The sequence below is a fragment of the Notolepis coatsorum genome, assembly GCF_963971535.1.
Source record: "Notolepis coatsorum genome assembly, chromosome: 13".
In the NCBI taxonomy this organism is placed as follows: Eukaryota; Metazoa; Chordata; class Actinopteri; order Aulopiformes; family Paralepididae; genus Notolepis; species Notolepis coatsorum.
In genome coordinates, this window is record NC_140177.1 from 33,535,406 (window position 1) to 33,553,844 (window position 18,439).

The following is an 18,439-nucleotide window of genomic DNA, read 5'->3' on the forward strand; positions in this document are numbered from 1 at the left end:
ATTAATACAAACATGTTCATTTGTTGAGACATGCTAAACTAGCCGTGAGTCTGTGTTTAAAGAAAATATATACCTATGATGGGGAGGAGACTGTACATTAGGAGGGGGTGGGTGGGTGGGAGAAAATATATACATACGGTGGGGAGGAGACTGTCTATTAGGAGGGGGTGGGGTTTGGACATTTACGGTGGCCAGTTTTGAATTGCAGCCTCCCGTAGGTGCTCTTTAAGAGCGATTTTGAATGCGGGTAGGGATTAAAAATGTTTTATGGCTGTGGGTAGGGCGTTGCACATTGTTGTAATTACCAGTAACCTTATTTGGCATAGAGTTGGTGGTCAAGCTGTGCATCAAAATCCCAGAGGACAGGCGAGGGGGGGGGGTTGAAAACTTTCCACCCGATTCTCAGATGAAATGACAACAACATACGTCACGTCCTGTCGATGATGGCGACCAACGAGCTCACTTCACGCAGAGAGAGAGAGAGAGAGAGAGAGCGAGAGAGAGGGGAGAGAGAGCGAGAGAGAGGGGAGAGAGAGAGCGAGAGATGGTGGGAGGAGAGAGAGAAAGAGACAGGGATAGCTAGGAAGCTAACGCTGTTCATCAATAAGCAGCTCAGTTGAAGGAGAGTTAACTGTCGACAGTCACACGTTAAAATGGGCCGTTAGTTAGTTGACGTTAGTTCGTTATAAGAGGTTATGAGGAGGAACCGACGTATAATCTCCGGATGAGGATCACCGTTTAGCGGCTCACATAGGAGACAAACCTCTCGCTGAATTCCGGTTATCCATCCAGACAGACCGAGCGATTCTGGGGACATTCTTACTGCTGACAAGCTGAGGACGAGCTGAAGAACCAGAACCTGGACGAAGACCAGAACCAGACGGGATGAAGTTCACCGAACACCTCTCAGCCCACATCACCCCAGAGTGGAGAAAACAATACATTCAATATGAGGTAAATAATACACGAAAATTATAAAGTCAACATCAAGTATATTAGCCTAAAAAAAACAATAGATCCGAGATGAGGTCAATTCACCTGGGAACTAACTGGCTGGCTAACTGACGAGCTAACACCGTTAGCCTGCGAGTTAGCCTCAGTGCAACACCAATAATAATGTCCCTGTTGTTCATGATCATTCTTGTTTGTGCCTTCATGTATTAACTGTCAGCTGTTCTGGTTTCACGTTAATGGTGACATTTAAAGGATTCTTCTCACTCAAGTAGCTAGTTGTGCTATATAGGGAACAAGCTATACATTAGCTAGGCAGCTGGCCAAGGTGTATTAGTAGTGTGTTTCTACAGGTGACAGGTAGCTGGCTGGCTAACCCGGCTAGCCTTCCTCCACTGGCTGAGTGGAATGTGTTTTGGAGACAAAGCTTGAGGCTGACTCATCATATATTTGGCTAATCTTGCAGCCTGTTAACCCTTGTGTCCTGAACTGCTGAGCAGGCAGAACGTTGTTCCTGGTTTTTAACATGGGTCTGGATGGGGAGAGTGGAGAGAGGTGATGGTGAACTCAGGGCACTGAGCCTTTCTTCCACATGACAAGAGTACTAGTATGTTTCTAATGAGCCTGGCTCCCAGGGTGAGACTGTTATTTGGGTGCTGGGCTGAAAGATGGCAAGGACCCCTATGATACAATGTCAGTTTAACTCTAGTCCAATAATAATGACCAGTTGTACCAGTTAACCCACATACTAGTACTCTTGTCATGTGTGTGAGCCAGGCTTTGCGATTTGATAATTGCATCATTCCAAATTGCGATTTCGATTTTAAAATCGATTAATCGTTCAGCCCTACTCCAGATTATCCAGGTTATCTTCAGGACTATACAGGTATCCTCCAGACTATCCAGGTATCTTCCAGACTGTCCAGGTTATCTTCAGGACTGTACAGGTATCCTCCAGACTATCCAGGTATCTTCCAGACTGTCCAGGTTGTGTGTATGCTTTTACCAAGGCATTTGTGTTTCCGGGTTCCCGTTTTGCGCTCTGATTGGCCACTGACCTACACGTGTACGCCCCCCTCGCTATCGCCTTTGGGGCGTGAGATATGAAGACAGATTTGCCTGCATCCCCTTAACAATTGTGTGTATTGAGCCATACTGTATTGTACCCATTCTGCAATCTGTTAAATAAAGTTTTCATTCATTCATTCTCCTCCCGATGTGTTCGTTCAACTTGCGTCTCTGCGACCAGCCGCTCTATCGGAGATAGCAAAACATGACACAATGTGATCCTATCTCCGATAGAGCGGCTGGTCGCAGAGACGCGAGTTGAATGAACACATCGGGAGGAGAATGAATGAGAACTTTATTTAACAGATTGCAGAATGGGTACAATACAGTATGGCTCAATACACACAATTGTTAAGGGGATGCATTGCAGACCAGAGAAATGCTTTTGTCTTGTTTACATCAGGTTCATTCATTCATTCTCCTCCCGATGTGTTCGTTCAACTCGCGTCTCTGCGACCAGCCGCTCTATCGGAGATAGGATCACATTGTGTCATGTTTTGCTAGAGCGTGTATATGTTTATTATTCCGAATAGATCTACACAGGCTTATAGCCTATAATACGTGACATTTGAAGCAGGCACCACTGCTGTTGTAATTGTCTGGTAATAGCTGTTTGGAGTGTTTATTATTGGGTTGTTGTCGCAGACTCACTCTTCCTATACCCAGGCAAATCTGTCTTCATATCTCACGGCCCAAAGGCGATAGCGAGGGGGGCGTACGCGACGCGTGTAGGTCAGTGGCCAATCAGCGCAAAACGGGAACCCGGAAACACAAATGCGTTGGTAAAAGCATACACACAACCTGGTTATCTTCAGGACTATACAGGTATCCTACAGACTATCCAGGTATCTTCCAGACTGTCCAGGTTATCTTCCTGACTATCCAGGTATCTTCCTGACTATCCAGGTATCTTCCAGACTATCCAGGTGTCTTTAGGACTATCCAGGTATCTTCCAGACTGTCCAGGTGTCTTTAGGACTATCCAGATATCTTCCAGACTGTCCAGGTGTCTTTAGGACTATTCAGATATCTTCCAGACTGTCCAGGTATCAGGTGCTCGGAAGGAGATCCTCTATAACCACTATGCATGTTTTCATAGGAATAATTACATGATGTCATTGTGATATTGCACAGTTCAGCTCTGTCTGTCCCAGTCATCAGTGTAGGCTGAGTGATTATTCAGAGTATGCTATTTTTCATCTCCCATAATTTTAATTGAGCTGTAATTAACACAAGGAATCTGCGTTCTGGGATGACATCACAAGGGGTTCAAATGTAGGGTTGACTGTAGATTATATACCTTTCCTTCCTGGGAAGGAACAACCTGTTCACCTTCTTACCGTCGTGTCCCAAAAACACATATTTCTATTCAAATTCCATTGTTCTCTATATCTGAAAATTGGATTTTGGAAGACGATAAGCTGAAGAAAATCAAGCAGAACAACATTCTATAATAATAATCTGCTAATAATATAATAATAGTAATTATTATAATAATAATAATAATAATAATAATAATAATAATAATAATAATAATAATAATAATAATAATAATAATAAAACACTTTATTTATATAGCACCTTTCATACAGGAATAGCAGCCCAAAGTTCGGCTTAGCAGTAAAATAGACATAAAATGAGCATTAAATGTACAGAATAAAAGCAATGCAGAGAGTAAGAAAAGAGTAAAAGTAATGCAGGTAATAACAATACGTCTGGTTAATAAAGCTGCTTCTAATAACCTTTTATTAAAACTGTGGTTAGTTTCAAGTCATAAAGCATTGTTAAATGTGCTGTAAGTGATATCTTTTGTTAAAATAAGTGGTCTACAGTACACGTTAAAATAATTACTCTACACTCCGACAGTCATCATTGATATTATAGAGTGTTTGGTCAGTAACATGGGTCTCCCAGTCCCTCCGCTTTGCAGTAAACACAAAATAAATGTTCTGGTATCCTGTTCCCACATTGTCCAATCAGGAGAGAGAACTCCACACAATGGTCTGATGAAAATAAGAAATAAAAAAGGCAAATACGTGCTTGAAACAGAAAATCTGTCTTGGCAGATTTAGCCTAGATTTAGATTTCTACTGGTATTTATTTATCTGGTAAACATATCCAGGGCTCTCTGGATAAAGTTGGAACTCGATACCAGAAAAAGTATTTTGTGTTTACTTCAGAGTGGAGGGACTGGGAGACCCATGTTACTGACCAAACACTCTATATCAGTGATGACTGTTGGAATGTAGAGCTATTTAACACTTATTTTACCAAAAAAATAAACACTAGCAGTTGCAGCCCCTTTTTAAAATATATTTGAATATGATTTACTTTGAGAAAACCAACACATGGCTCTTGGTTAATGCAGTTCACCTATGGGACACACTGCTAGTTGTTGGGGCTGCTTGGAGCCAGTGTGAGAGGAATCGAGAGATGGTGTGTCCTCCAAGGAGGACTGATAAGGCAGGTCATAGGTCACGCGTCAATATGCACATCAGGGTTGTTGTCACTATGAAAGTGACCCTAACAGCTTGTGTACCGAGGGCTTATTTTAACTTTCATTCACCTTTTATTCAGCCAGGTTAGACCCGTTGAGATTAAAATCTCTTCCAAGATGTATTCCAGAGGATGCCAGCAGTTTACAGTGGCCTCGGTACAGATCAGCTCGAAGGTGCTTTACAGTAAAAGTGCAGGGAAGCCATGTGATCCTATTTCAACAAAAACAATTACAAACATCAATACAGTCCGTTTGTATAGAGTCCTCTCTCTCTTATAATAATAATAATAATATCTTAAATGTATATAGCGCCTTTCAGGAGACCCAAGGCGCTTAACAGGAGGGGGCAGCTAAGGGAGGGGAACAGGGAACTACATAACAACAAAATAATAATCAAAAGGAAAGAAAGAAAGAAAACTAAAAGGGGAAATCAGGCAGTCATTTACAAATTTGGTGAAGAGGTGGGTTTTGAGTTGGGATTTGAAGGAGTGCAGGGATGTAGCACTACGGATGTTATGTCTTACTCTCTCTCTATGTATCTCTCTGTCTGTCTCTCTATGTCTCTGTGTATCTCTCTATGTCTCTGTCTTTCTCTAGGTCACTCTATGTCTCTTTCTGTGTATCGCTTTCTCTCTGTCTCTATGTCTCTATATGTATCTCCCTCTGTCTATGTGTCTCTCTCTCCTCTCTCTCTCTGTCTCTCTCATCCTCTCCCAGAGCTAGCTGCAGTGTGTTTGCTGAGGGCCGTTGCAGCATTCTCTCTAGCTGTCCTCTTCTCTGCTCCTGTCAAACACATTTCTTTACCACAGTGTGAACCACACAACACACTGGCATGGTTTAACCACAGTGTGAACCACACAACACACTGGCATGGTTTAACCACAGTCTGAACCACACAACACACTGGCATGGTTTAACCACAGTGTGAACCACACAACACACTGGCATGGTTTAACCACAGTGTGAACCACACAACACACTGGCATGGTTTAACCACAGTGTGAACCACACAACACACTGGCATGGTTTAACCACAGTGTGAACCACACAACACACTGGCATGGTTTAACCACAGTGTGAACCACACAACACACTGGCATGGTTTAACCACAGTGTGAACCACACAACACACTGGCATTGTTTAACCACAGTGTGAACCACACAACACACTGGCATGGTTTAACCACACAACACACTGGCATGGTTTAACCACAGTGTGAACCACACAACACACTGTCATGGTTTGACCTGGGACTTGATTTACTACATAGAAGATGCTGAACATTCGTAAAGAACAGCATTAATTGTTGAAAAGAGTAAATAATAAGACGGATACATTGCAATGCATTTGGTATGCAGTATTTATTGCAAATTAAATAAACAAGAAGTGTCACGGAAAATAAATAGGTTTGTTTAACAGACATTGCTTCACTTTCAGAATGTTTTAGGCATAACAAGCCAGCCTTTACTGTGTTTTTGGAACATACACATCAAGTAACTTAACCTCACCTATATTTGGTAAACCTAGCTTCACGTTCAGAATGTTTTAGGCATAACAAACCAGCCTTTACTGTGTTCTTGGAACATACACTTCAAGTCACTTAACCTCACCTATATTTGTTAACTTATTTTTGGAAATGAGATGTAGGTTGTAGCCTACACAGGACCGATCATCCAGTGAGCTCTGAGCTGAAGGAACGTGCAAGGCTCCACCTGACCAAATGTCATTGCATCAAAACAAGTTTATATGAAACTAAAAAGATATAGAATACCACTAGAGAGGCCCGAGGGGTATGGGGAGAGGGACGGAGAAAGAGAAGGATGGAGTGTCAGATAGGAGCAGAGCGAGATGGAGAGAGGGGGGCAGAGAGAGATGGAGAGAGAGGGGCAGAGAGATGCAGAGAGAAATGGAGAGATGCATGAAGAGAGAGAGGCAGGGAAATAAAGGGGCAGAGAGATGGGGAGAGAGGCAGGGAAAGAAAGGTGCAGAGAGAGAGGGGCAGAGAGATGGAGAGGGATGGAGGGAAAAAGAGGGAGATGGAGAGGGGCAAGGAGAGATGGAGAGGCAGGGAGAGAGATGGGCAGAGAGTCAGAGACAGACACTCTTAATTGACTTAGTTCCTACTCACACACCCTTCCATGGGCTAGCTAGCCAGTAGACACACTGTCTTCTGTGTTAACTAGTAAGTCGTACTGGCCAGCAGTGTAACTAGTAAGAGTACTGTAGCCAAGGGATATGTACAGATATATATTTAGTATCTACAGATATGTAAAAACTATTATATGGAGGTACTGTATGTACAGATGGATGTGGAATAAATATATTTATATACAGCTACAGCCGAGGTGTTTTAAACGTCAGTGAAGGTCAATTATTTTGCGACAATGACCGAGTATAGGCTATACATTATCCCGCTTATTACATGGCTAACTTACTAACAATATACCTAATTCATCGAGAAGACGAGATCAAATGCAGACGCAGTTGTTCTGTGGCTCTGTCAGCCCAAATAAAGTGATTATTATTATCGGCAGCCGGCAGGTCTGTGGTCTGATTGCATGACTGAGTGCAGCTGTGCATATGCTGAGCAGCACTGATACAGTGTGTGTAGTGGGCTTGATTGGTCCAGCTGCGCACAGCGGTCATTATTGTTCAGCAGAGGTCTGTTATCGAGTAATATCGGACCTCTGACGAGCGCTATTGACCAATCACAAGCAAGCATTTCGGCGAATGTGAAAACGCCATGTAATAAAGGTCAATAAAAACAATACACACACAAAAAAAAACATTAAAGAAATAAAGATTTTTTTCTTTTTTTTTATTAATTTAGATTATAATCGATTCTAACATATTCAAATCGATGCATAGAATCTAACACAATCTATGCATTTCGATTAATCTATGCATCGTTACACCCCTAGTTTCTACTAGAATGGAGCTCTAAGGTCTCCGAGAGGCTTTCTACTAGAATAGAGCTCTAAGGTCTCCGAGAGGCTTTCTACTAGAACGGAGCTCTAAGGTCTCCGAGAGGCTTTCTACTAGAACGGAGCCCTGCTGTATGGTCTGTGATCGTGTCGGTCTGAAGAGGCTTGGCTCCAAACACCACTCTAATTGTTTATGCATCTCCACATCGTAATAAAAGCATTCCAGTGGGCCGACGCTGGTTTTGTTTCTCCACCGTTTGAGTTGTGGCTCCTGGACCCCAGTGTTGTTATTTCAGCTGGAAGTCTGTTCCCAGGCCCTGTTGGTTTCCCCTCGGGGTCACGGGGTTGTGCACAAACCTTGGCACAGGGCCAGCTTGTGATCTTATAAGGTGTACAAAGTGGTAATTCCTTCCCCCGGACAAGTGTCGTGTTATGTGTCGTGTTATGGGTTCAGCCTGACCGCCACAGCCGCAGATAACTGAAATAGCTTTCATTCCAATCTTTTCAAATTCATGGTGCACAAACTGCACATTTATGACCCCCAGTGGATGAAAAATGGTGCTTTTATATAACGGCTTTTATCCAAGGCGCAATCCTCATATTTTTATCCATTCACTCACACATTCACACACTGACCTGCAAGGTACCGACCTGCAAGGTACCGACCGACAAGGTACCGACCTGCAAGGTACCGACCTGCTCCTCGGGAGCAGTTAGCTCAAGGACAAGGACACTTTGACACGCTGCCCGGGAGGAGCGGGAATCGAACCGGGAACCTCCGGATTACCAGACAACTGCTCTACCTCCTGAACCACTGTCGCCCCACAGGATAAACCCTATTGACCTTTCTTCTAGCGCCACCATCAGGCCAAACCTTACATTGTCCAATTAGTTTATCCAAATAACTTTGCTATGAGGACCTAATGAAGTCAGTTTATTTCCCCCTACTCCCCCTAGCCTGTTCACCTGATTTAATGTGGCTCAGGAAGTAGAAGTTCCCGGTTCGATTCCCGCTCCTCCCGGACAACTTGTCGAAGTGTCCTTGAGCAACACACTTAACCCCTAACTGCTCCAGATGAGCAGGTTGGCACCTTGCATGGTTGCCTCCACCATTGGTGTGTGAATGTGTGAGTGAACGAAGCTCTCCACCCCTCTGCAGGGCTGTACACTGCGACGAGATGATCGCAAATTGCCCTCTAATTTGGTCCGTGCGAATTTAAAATAATATCTGGGGGCAAGCTTGCGAGTAGTGATTTCACTCCTAAATTAATCCATACAAATTGGATACAAAAAATAGTAAAACATTAGCCTACAACCAGGGCTGTACAGTGCGATATAATGTTGCAGTTGTAATTTCATTAGACAGACCAGCGCGGACCTTTAATAACATGCAATTTAATTGACATGAGCAATGAGCTATCGTTAGCTGCTAACCAAGGTATCCATTAGGGCTAAGCTAACTAGCGATAGCTGCTAACCAAGGTATCCATTAGGGCTAAGCTAACTAGCGATAGCTGCTAACCAAGGTATCCATTAGGGCTAAGCTAACTAACGATAGCTGCTAACCAAGGTATCCATTAGGGCTAAGCTAACTAGCGATAGCTGCTAACCAAGGTATCCATTAGGGCTAAGCTAACTAACGATAGCTGCTAACCAAGGTATCCATTAGGGCTAAGCTAACTAGCGATAGCTGCTAACCCAAGGTATCCATTAGGGCTAAGCTAACTAGCGATAGCTGCTAACCCTGGAAAACGGTCAAAGCGGACTCCACAACACTAGTTCCATTTGTGAGGAAAGGGGGTGGGTTATATTGAAAACGCTTGACAACAGAAGTTTAAACATAACTTCATATTTATTGGTTATTCGTTTCTGTATATCATCCAATTTACATCTCCGTGTGTCTCCATCTCCATCTCTTCCTGTTTACATTCGAGTGTGACGTCATCACCTACGGCAGCTTAGACGATCAAAACGCGAACCTAGAACAACCAGAGTCTCTCTCTCTCTCTCTATTCAATGATTTAAAGTAACCAAACGTTACAGACAGTATAAATACTAACTGGATACATTAAATAATACAGTAAATAATTTTTTTTATTAGTGTGTCAGTAGACTACTCTTAGTACATTTTCATTAAATTATTTTTTAAACCATCTTCATGGTTTAATAATGCAAACATATATTGCAGGGACTTATTATAATCATCATATTGGCGTGACTGTATGCATCAAAGGGTTAAATCAAGCATTTTTAAGTGCTTTAGAGGAAATGTCAAAATATCGCAATATCATTTAGAGGCCATATCGCCCAGCCCTACTATAATGGTAAAATAGTTATTTAAAAATGTGCCCCTAAAAAATATTATTTGCCCCTAAATTTCTCATTTATGGGCAAGTGTGCTCCTAGTGAAAAAGCTTAGCGTACAGCCCTGCCTCTGACGTTGTGTGGTCTGTTGGTGATCAGTGATCCAGGCCACCAGGCTTTGGTCCAGTGAAAAGAGTGTGATGGCCACCAGTCAATACCAGCGGTGACCGGGTGTATGTATGCAGTAACTGTTGTGATGTGTGTGTGTGTGCATGTGCGTTGCCAAGGAGGTTTAATAAGAACTGTGGTGTCACAAAACATGCAGTCAGTTTAATTTGCATCTCCGTTCATTGTAACGTTAGCATTTTTTTATTATATATATATATATTTTTTTAACTCTCAGCCCAAATTCAGGCCAAAATAAATTTATATCCTTCCTGAGCGTATTTTTCACGGGTCCCCCAGGGACGACGGGAGCCGGGAGGTCCTTCAGCTCGAGCCCCGTGCGTTTAGAGACCACTGGGTATGGCTGACCCAGGCTGGCTGATGCTGATTTAGTCAGGCAGTGTTTTGGTCAGACCCAGCAGGACTCTCTCTCTCTCTCTCTCTCTCACTCTCACTCTCACTCTCACTCTCACTCTCACTCTCACTCTCACTCTCACTCTCACTCTCACTCTCACTCACCGGCCAGTGGCGGGTAGATGGGAAGAATCTACACGCCAAGCATATTTCTTACCCGCCAACTTTTTTTGATACAATTTTTTTTTATTATTATTTTATATAGATTTTTTCTTAATAAAATATATATATTATATAATCATACTTGTGATTGTGTTATCTGCGAGACATCGCCACCTCGCTGTCTGCAAACAGCTCCACTGTCTGTGTGTATACTCGAGTGGCCTCCAGCTCCAGCAAGGATTCTCCGGGGGTGCAGCTGGACCCTAAACGCTACATTCAGCATGCAAAAGAATTCTCCGGCGCTGCACCTGGACCCTAGTCAGCAGCCCTCACTCATGCGATGTAAACCAGGGACTCGAATACGCATGTTGTTGTTATAGGACATTGATGCCAAGAGCTATCTGTAGCTACTGCTGGATGGCGTTGGGACAACGCCTCAGTGAACTATTTAGTTTACTGCGACATTTCGTAGTGACTAGTTACCTAGCCAACGGAGGTATTATGCACTGGACTATTGCTGGAGGATTTGTTGATGTCGGGAGCTATCCGTAGCTAGCCGGCTGGATAACGTTACACAATGCCTCGTGTATTAAACTAAGTGAATAGTTGACTGGGTCATTTTGTAACGGTAGCTAACGTTATCTCACGAAGGTCCCACACTGACTAGACGGTGAGGCAATAGCCTCTGTTTACATGCAGGCATACAGGGGTAGGAGCAGCAGTGCTAACTAACGTCACAGTGACTCGGAGGCAATAGCCTCTGTTTACATGCAGACATACAGAAACAGGTGGGGAGGGGGTAGCAGCAGCAGTGCGCGGTGCGCGCTTCATGTCTGCTGAGACAGCGAGTGAGAACTCCGCTAAAGAATTGGATCATGATTTTCGGTTTTCACATTTGATTGCCCGTCACACGGCGCTCAGACGTCTCAGTGGGAGGCGCCAAACGTAAAAACTGAGCGCAAATGGCGGGTGGCGCTCTCTAGTTTCGGTCCCTGTGTGTGTGTGTGTGTGTGTGTGTGTGTGTGTGTGTCGCGCACGCAGGCAGAGACACCGAGGCAGGAGAGATATAGAAAACGGCCAACAAGATTAGTTTGCGACGTTTAAATTCCTCAAAAAAAAACTCCATAATTTCTCGAGTACCGATAGCAGTACCGATGACGTCGGAGCTTATAAATACAAAAAAAAAAAAAATGTTGATCCAAAAATATATATATATACATTTAAAAAAAAAATTATAATACAATAAATATCGGTTATCGGCTTGAGGAGCATAAAGTTATCTATCGGTGTCAAAAAATCAATATCGTGCATCCCTAATTGAAATCATGATTATTAAACACGATTACTCAGTGATTTGAAAATATCACAGGGCTTGACGCTTACTTTTTTCAGTAGGGTTGGGCATCCTTTGATATCAAGAACCAAAACTATTCTGCCTTTCATTCTTGGCAGATTTAGGCTCAGGTAGAGCCATATGAAATCCGCGATCACGGAATCGCGGACGGAATCGCGGAATTGAGCAATAAAAATGGAATCAACTGTAAATAAAAAAATAAAATAAAAAATTCAACTTTGTCAGTGCTGTAAAGTTTAAACCTTTTTAAATCTTAGACAAACAAAACACTTTGCTTTCATGAAATATTGTAAGCGGTCATTTGAGGCTTTATAAAAGCAGCACAATGAACACAAATCTGTCAGTGCCGAGTCCGACCTCATCTTACATAACAAACAGCATTGCTTGTTGTAATTAACAAAGAGAGGCAGAGTTGATTTTGCAAAAAAATATATATATATCATTTATATTTTTATATTTTTTAATAATCAAATTTTATTTTCATATTCGAATCCCATGCCCATCGAACGAAGCTTCAAAGTATTTAAGACAGCCCTATTAAATGGACTGTTATATCTTATTAAATTGTGGACATTTATTCATTCCCACTTATTAGACACTTTCTGATGGTAAAATGAGCGTACAAAGCAAAATACAGAATTCTGAAATATTAAAACGGAAAAAACGGAATTTGGAAAAAAATTAAATGGAATTTGGAAAAAAAATTAACGGATTTCATATGGCTCTAGGCTCAGGTCAGTGTTGGAGTTCATGCCATGACTGAGCCAGGGGCATCATAGCTAAATGTACACCTGCTAAGTTAACCAGGATACTGCGCCTGCTGCTTTTGTAATCCCACTTCCCATGTGTGTCACACAGTATCTAGTACTATCTAGAGAGGGACCCATTAGTCTTCCAGGTCTGTTAATTTAGAATGATACATAAATATACTAGATAATATCATGGTCTCCACCATCATGAACAATATGTTTCCCACAGGATTTTCAGAGACTATGGGGGGTGAACCTCTGACCCTCTAGGGGGGTCCAAGGGCGTGCCCCCCCGGACCTTTTTTTTGGTATATTTTAAAGTTAAATGCATCAATCTAACCGATAACCGATATTAGTGATGCACCGATGTGAAAATTTTGGCCGATATTAATATTGCTGTTCTGGCCGATACAGATATTTACCGATGTCGATGTCTAAATTATAAATTTTTTATCGGCCCTATCTTGATATCGGACCGATGTGTAAAAAAACTGCCATATCGGCGGCCGATATATCGTGCATCACTAACCGATATTAATATTGCTGTTCTGGCCGATACCGATGTCTTTTTTTTTTGATTTTTTTTATCTACTTTTTCTCCCCGTTTTTCTATTTTTTTCTCCCGTCCCCAATTTCGTATTGTCCAATTCTCCCCTCCCCTGTCTCGAACGTTGTTAGGCCATGCCTCCCACAAGCCGGCTGCAATGTGGACGAAGCCTTGCATCACGTGTCCCCTCCGGTACTCAAGGAGGCAGCCGTCGCATCTTTTCACCTGCACTTCTCCATGACTGACTGCAACTGCGCACATACAATCACAGTTGCATTAAACCCAGCATTCGTGTAGACAGCCCCTGAACGTCTGAACTCAAAGAAGCACACTTTACAACTAACGTTTTGACGCACGGCGAGTCTTCACAGTCAAGTTCTAAACCCTCCTCCATCCAGAGAACAGTCTGTCACTGGTTAATAGACCAATCAACCACTACCTTGGCAGCACTCATTCAAGGAGGAGGTAGCCCCTTTTGGGACTGTGATGCATGCGAGTGAATACACAGTCCCTTATACGATGATGTAAAAATCCTACAATTAAGTCTCGGACAGACAAACGCTATGGTTTCAAAGCTCAGCGTTGCTAACTACCTAACGCCTAGTTTATCACTGGTTAAGCTTAGGCGACTCTTTCGAAGTTGGTTAAGGTTAGAGTTTGGAATCAGAGCTGGTGTTCTATCGCCCTGCTCTAAGACAAACTCTAACCGTAACCAACTTCGAAAGAGTGCCTAAGCTTAACCGGTGATAGAAACAGGCGTCACACGATTGGCGCAGATGTCACATGACCAGAAACGTCAGTGGCCAATCAGATCACAGAACGCGGAACTGGAACTGGAAATCGGTTGGTAAAAGTAATGACGCAGTGGGGCTATCTCGAGAATGCAGTAACCCCCCTCCTTCCCAGTCCCTAGTGGACCTCTGCTGTTCTCTCTATATGGCTCTGATCAGCTTAGCTTAGTTAGCTTACGCTAACGCAACGTTAATTTCGGTATTTAACGCGACGTGGGCATAAAGGAATGGCGAGGATGCAAAGCATGTTGGATGCATTTGACCCGTTGTGGGGAAAAAAACAACAGGCACTTATTTCGGGTCGCAAAATAGGCGGACTCTGAAGCAATGCTGTCTAACGCTAACACACGGAGATAGTGTTGATGTTGGGGCCCGGGCGGATATGCTCACCAGGGGATTTTCAAAATAAGAGTATCGCAATATGAATCAATCTTTTTACGTTGCATCGATCCTATTTGATAATTGATAATAGATCGATATATATCGATCTGGATCGATGTATCGTCCCACCCCTATGTAGCACCAGTGCTATGTGCAAAAAAAGTTAACGTACAGCCCTAATTTTTTTTCCCCCCTTCTCCACATTTTTTATTTTTTTTGTTTTTATTGATGTTTTAAAATGCTGTGAAGCACTCTGTGCACTTGTGCTGAGAAGAGCACTATAAAATCAAGTTTTACTTACTTATGTTCCTCTCTGTGGGAGAAGAGAGGCCCAGTTATTCATTAAGTCTGTGTGGTTTAGTGTGTTTATTGTGTATATCCAAAAAGGCCTCTTCTTATTTACAGTATCTCTGTGTTTCAATACCCCCAAAATCTGAGCACTGCAGGGGAGCCATGTTTTGATTGAATGAATGAATGATCATTACATTTATATAGCGCTTTTCTCTAGAGTCTGGACTCAAAACGCTCCCCACAATGTAGGGTGGAAATTGCCTCCTTCACCACCACTAGTAGCACCCAACCCTGGACTACGCAGGCTCAATGGCTGCCCTACACTGGCACCAGGCACACATCACACTACACAATGGCTGAACGGCTCAGGAGACAGGGATTGATGTCAGCCAATTAAAGGGGGGAGGGATGATTAGGTGGCATCGATGTCAGAGACGTGTTTGGGAATTTGGCCAGGAACGTTGATTGATGTTGATTGTATGTTCTCTGTTATCTGTTGTGTATTTGTAGGATTGGGTAGGACAGGGGAGGGAGGGAGGGGGGGAGGGCTCGCACAAGGTCTTTGAAATGCTTAGTGCTTGTTTTTGACACACAAAAAAAGATCAAGGCCTGGACAAGGTGCTTGGAAAGTCCTTGAAATTCTAATCGACCAACCACATTAAGGATTTTTGTTCATCCATGACTGAATCAAGAAATTTCATTTAAATTTTTGAATTTTTGAATTAACACTTTCTTTGCCAGGCTTATCATTATACCATCCTCTGCCAGCTCTATTTGTCTATGGAGAAGTTCCCCTTCTTTGCAGGGCTATAACTGTTTAAATTGTATTGCTAAATTGACATTACTATGGCCCATTCAACGTCAATTATCTATCGTTCAGGATGTGGGAACGTTATACTTTTTCATTCACATATTCATACTAAAATACGGTCTAAAGTATAAATATGTTTTTATCGTTTTCTGCAGCATTCTGCAGAACGTGATTTATAGCCCTAAATGCATTATATTGATGATCAAATACAGTTTGATAGCGATCGGCGCGAGATAAAAAAATTCAAATGGACGTGCTTCTAGAAGTTACTACTTATCATCTGATGTTGACCGGATGGGGGGGGGGGGGGGGTAGTTTATAATTCCGTGGCCAACGTTAGATGATTCATCTAGTGTGGGTGATATGATCATTAGAGCAGTTTGTATCGAACACGGTAAAAAAAAAACGCTGAAACTTACCCCAGTCTCCTCAGGCCGTTGGGCGATGAGCGTGGAGCAAAAATATTCCTATTATGGGATGTTGAAATATGCGATCCATCTCCAGGTTGTATAATAGTATATACGTCCAAATCATGTTGTTTATCGAGTTATTGGTAACGGATCGCTATCCATTGTGTCGCGCTCGAGTCACGGGACCTATAGCGAGTGATCGGACCGAATTTGGATGAGCACCAGTTTCCGTTTCCGGTTTGGGCGATCCGCCGATCGGCCACCAGATGGCGCTCTTGAACCGTTGGAGAGTTGAGAGGGGATCAACAGTAGATCTCCAGTCTCTGGGGGAGAAATATGATTGCGATCACAGATTTTTGAAATATTGATCTCAATGACGTGTTACGGCTAGAGCTGCCGCGGTATTGATGTTTTCCTTACCGCACACATTTGCAAAATATTTCCTACCGCCGCGGTATTACCGCACACACACACACAAAAAAAAAAGGTTTGAATGCATTTTTTTTGTAGTCTACTCTTTATATAGCATATAGCCTGCCTCTAGTCTAAATGTCTATCTTTAGAGGATGACTTTGCAGCATGAATATTGTTTGGGATTCGGCATGCACGCATTCGTTATTAAAAGTGAAACACGGATTCGAAGTCTCCCCTCAGTGTCGCGCCCGCCGGTTACCCCCCCGACCCTTTCTTCTTCTTATTATTATAACGTTACTACTTATGATTACAAAGGCATTCGATTTGTGGCATTAACGTTAGTATAGTTACACGTTCGTATTTACCGGACCACATAGCAAGGCAAGCGTTACTCAATTAATATCTAAGTTCCTTTCTTTGCTCAGAGCGTGCCGAGTTGTACCCATTCTGCGGTCTGTTAATAAAGTTTTCAATCAGACAAGTGTATAGAACGAAGGGCTTTTATTATAACATTTCGTTGCAGTAAAATCATTATGCCTCGTTCCCTGAGGAGCGACGGCGTCGGTAATCCACTCCGGTCTCCGGTGGGAGCTAACGTACTATTAGCCGTGTTGTGATGGCTGAGATTCAGGAAGTAAACGCACTGCAAGATGCTCCAAGCATGTGACGCGTATCTCTTCTGACCAATCAGTGGTCTGCAGTGTTTCATGTGACTTTTCTGGTACCCAATAGGGTCGCTTGGAATCTCGACAGAGAAGTAGGGTATATCTGCAGAGCCGCAAGCCCAACGAGAGCGTAATAATAATAATAATATAATAAAAAACAGCAGTGATGCCGGTATTCAGCCCAACGCTGCGGTGGGCATGATGTAACAGCGATACCGCGGTAATACCGATACCGCGGCAGCTCTAGTTACGGCGTCATTGGCAGAATTAGCATGGCGGGGAATGACTAGTTAAGGCGTCCTTGGCGACCAAAGTGTAAAGGTGGTGCTAATTGTCAAAGATTGGCTTTGAGCCATAAATATTGGATCCGATTAAATTTTATTTTTATTTTCTCTATTTATTATTATATTTGTTTGCTATAGAAAACCGCACTTAAAAGTGAACTGTATCCCTTTTTTTCTTTTTTCTTTTTGAGAAAGTCCTTGAATTGAATTTTGCAGTGTCTGTGGGAACCCTGGAGGGATGGGGGGGAAGGGCGAAAATATAAAATCTGTCATTCAATGTGTACTGTATTCCACTGTACCTTTGACGACTAATAAATAAATGTATTTATAAAAAAAAAGGAACGTTGATTGAGCATAGTGTCTCTATTGCGTAGTGGTCCATGTTTTGACTGAATAGCAGACTTGTGTTCAGCAGTCCTTGTTTTGTTCTGGCCTATGCAGACCGTCCCACATGGACACTTCAGAATGTAGACAACATGGGTGGTACTGCAGTCAATGAGTAAGTTAATGTTGTATATTTTCCGTGTGCGTGGGCGAACAAAGCACTTAGTGTCTGGTGACTTGGACCCATCGGTACAGTGGTCACGTCTATGCTGCCCTGCAGAAGCTAACCGCCGCAATAACTGTACTGCCCTGCAGAAGCTAACCACAGTAACTGTACTGCCCTGCAGAAGCTAACTGTACTGCCCTGCAGAAGCTAACCACAGTAACTGTACTGCCCTGCAGAAGCTAAGCACAGTAACTGTACTGTACTGCAGAAGTTAACCACAGTAACTGTACTGCCCTGCAGAAGCTAACCACAGTAACTGTACTGTACTTCAGAAGCTAACCACAGTAACTGTACTGCCCTGCAGAAGCTAACCACAGTAACTGTACTGCCCTGCAGAAGCTAACCACAGTAACTGTACTGCCCTGTAGAAGCTAACTGCAGTAACTACACAAACAGTGAAACCGAGAAAAATGGCTTTTTTGTATTTTATTTTTTTATTATTTTTTAAACAAACATATAAACAAACATGACAACACACGATAAGATATACAAGCATTAATTGTCAGGGCACATCCAATGAGATCACATTTTAGTTAGTTGTCTTATATAAGATATACCCCTAATACCTGTTATCTAAAAAAACCTACACACATATGCTCCAGCTCGAACCCCCCCCTCCCGGACCCCACCTTGAGAAGTACCTCCACTATCCCTCGCACCTAACCAGACACTACCATTATAAGCTAGCTTTTATTCTCTCCACCACTTCTAACCACATTGACATTTTGGATTCATTGAGACCCAGAATTCTTGCTGTAGATATTTC

The 18,439-nt window shown here is 42.8% G+C and overlaps 1 protein-coding gene across 1 annotated transcript in view; it reads left to right on the forward strand.

Annotated features, from left to right (window-relative positions):
- Positions 1–566: 566 nt before the first annotated feature.
- The window catches only part of LOC311238936 (xenotropic and polytropic retrovirus receptor 1 homolog), a 145,267-nt gene continuing 127,394 nt past the window's right edge, over positions 567–18,439 (forward strand). The window contains exon 1 of the mRNA XM_084327136.1: positions 567–954. Within this exon, the coding sequence (XP_084183262.1) occupies positions 886–954 (69 nt within the window). The 5' untranslated portion in view covers positions 567–885. The remainder of the gene's footprint in view (positions 955–18,439) is intronic.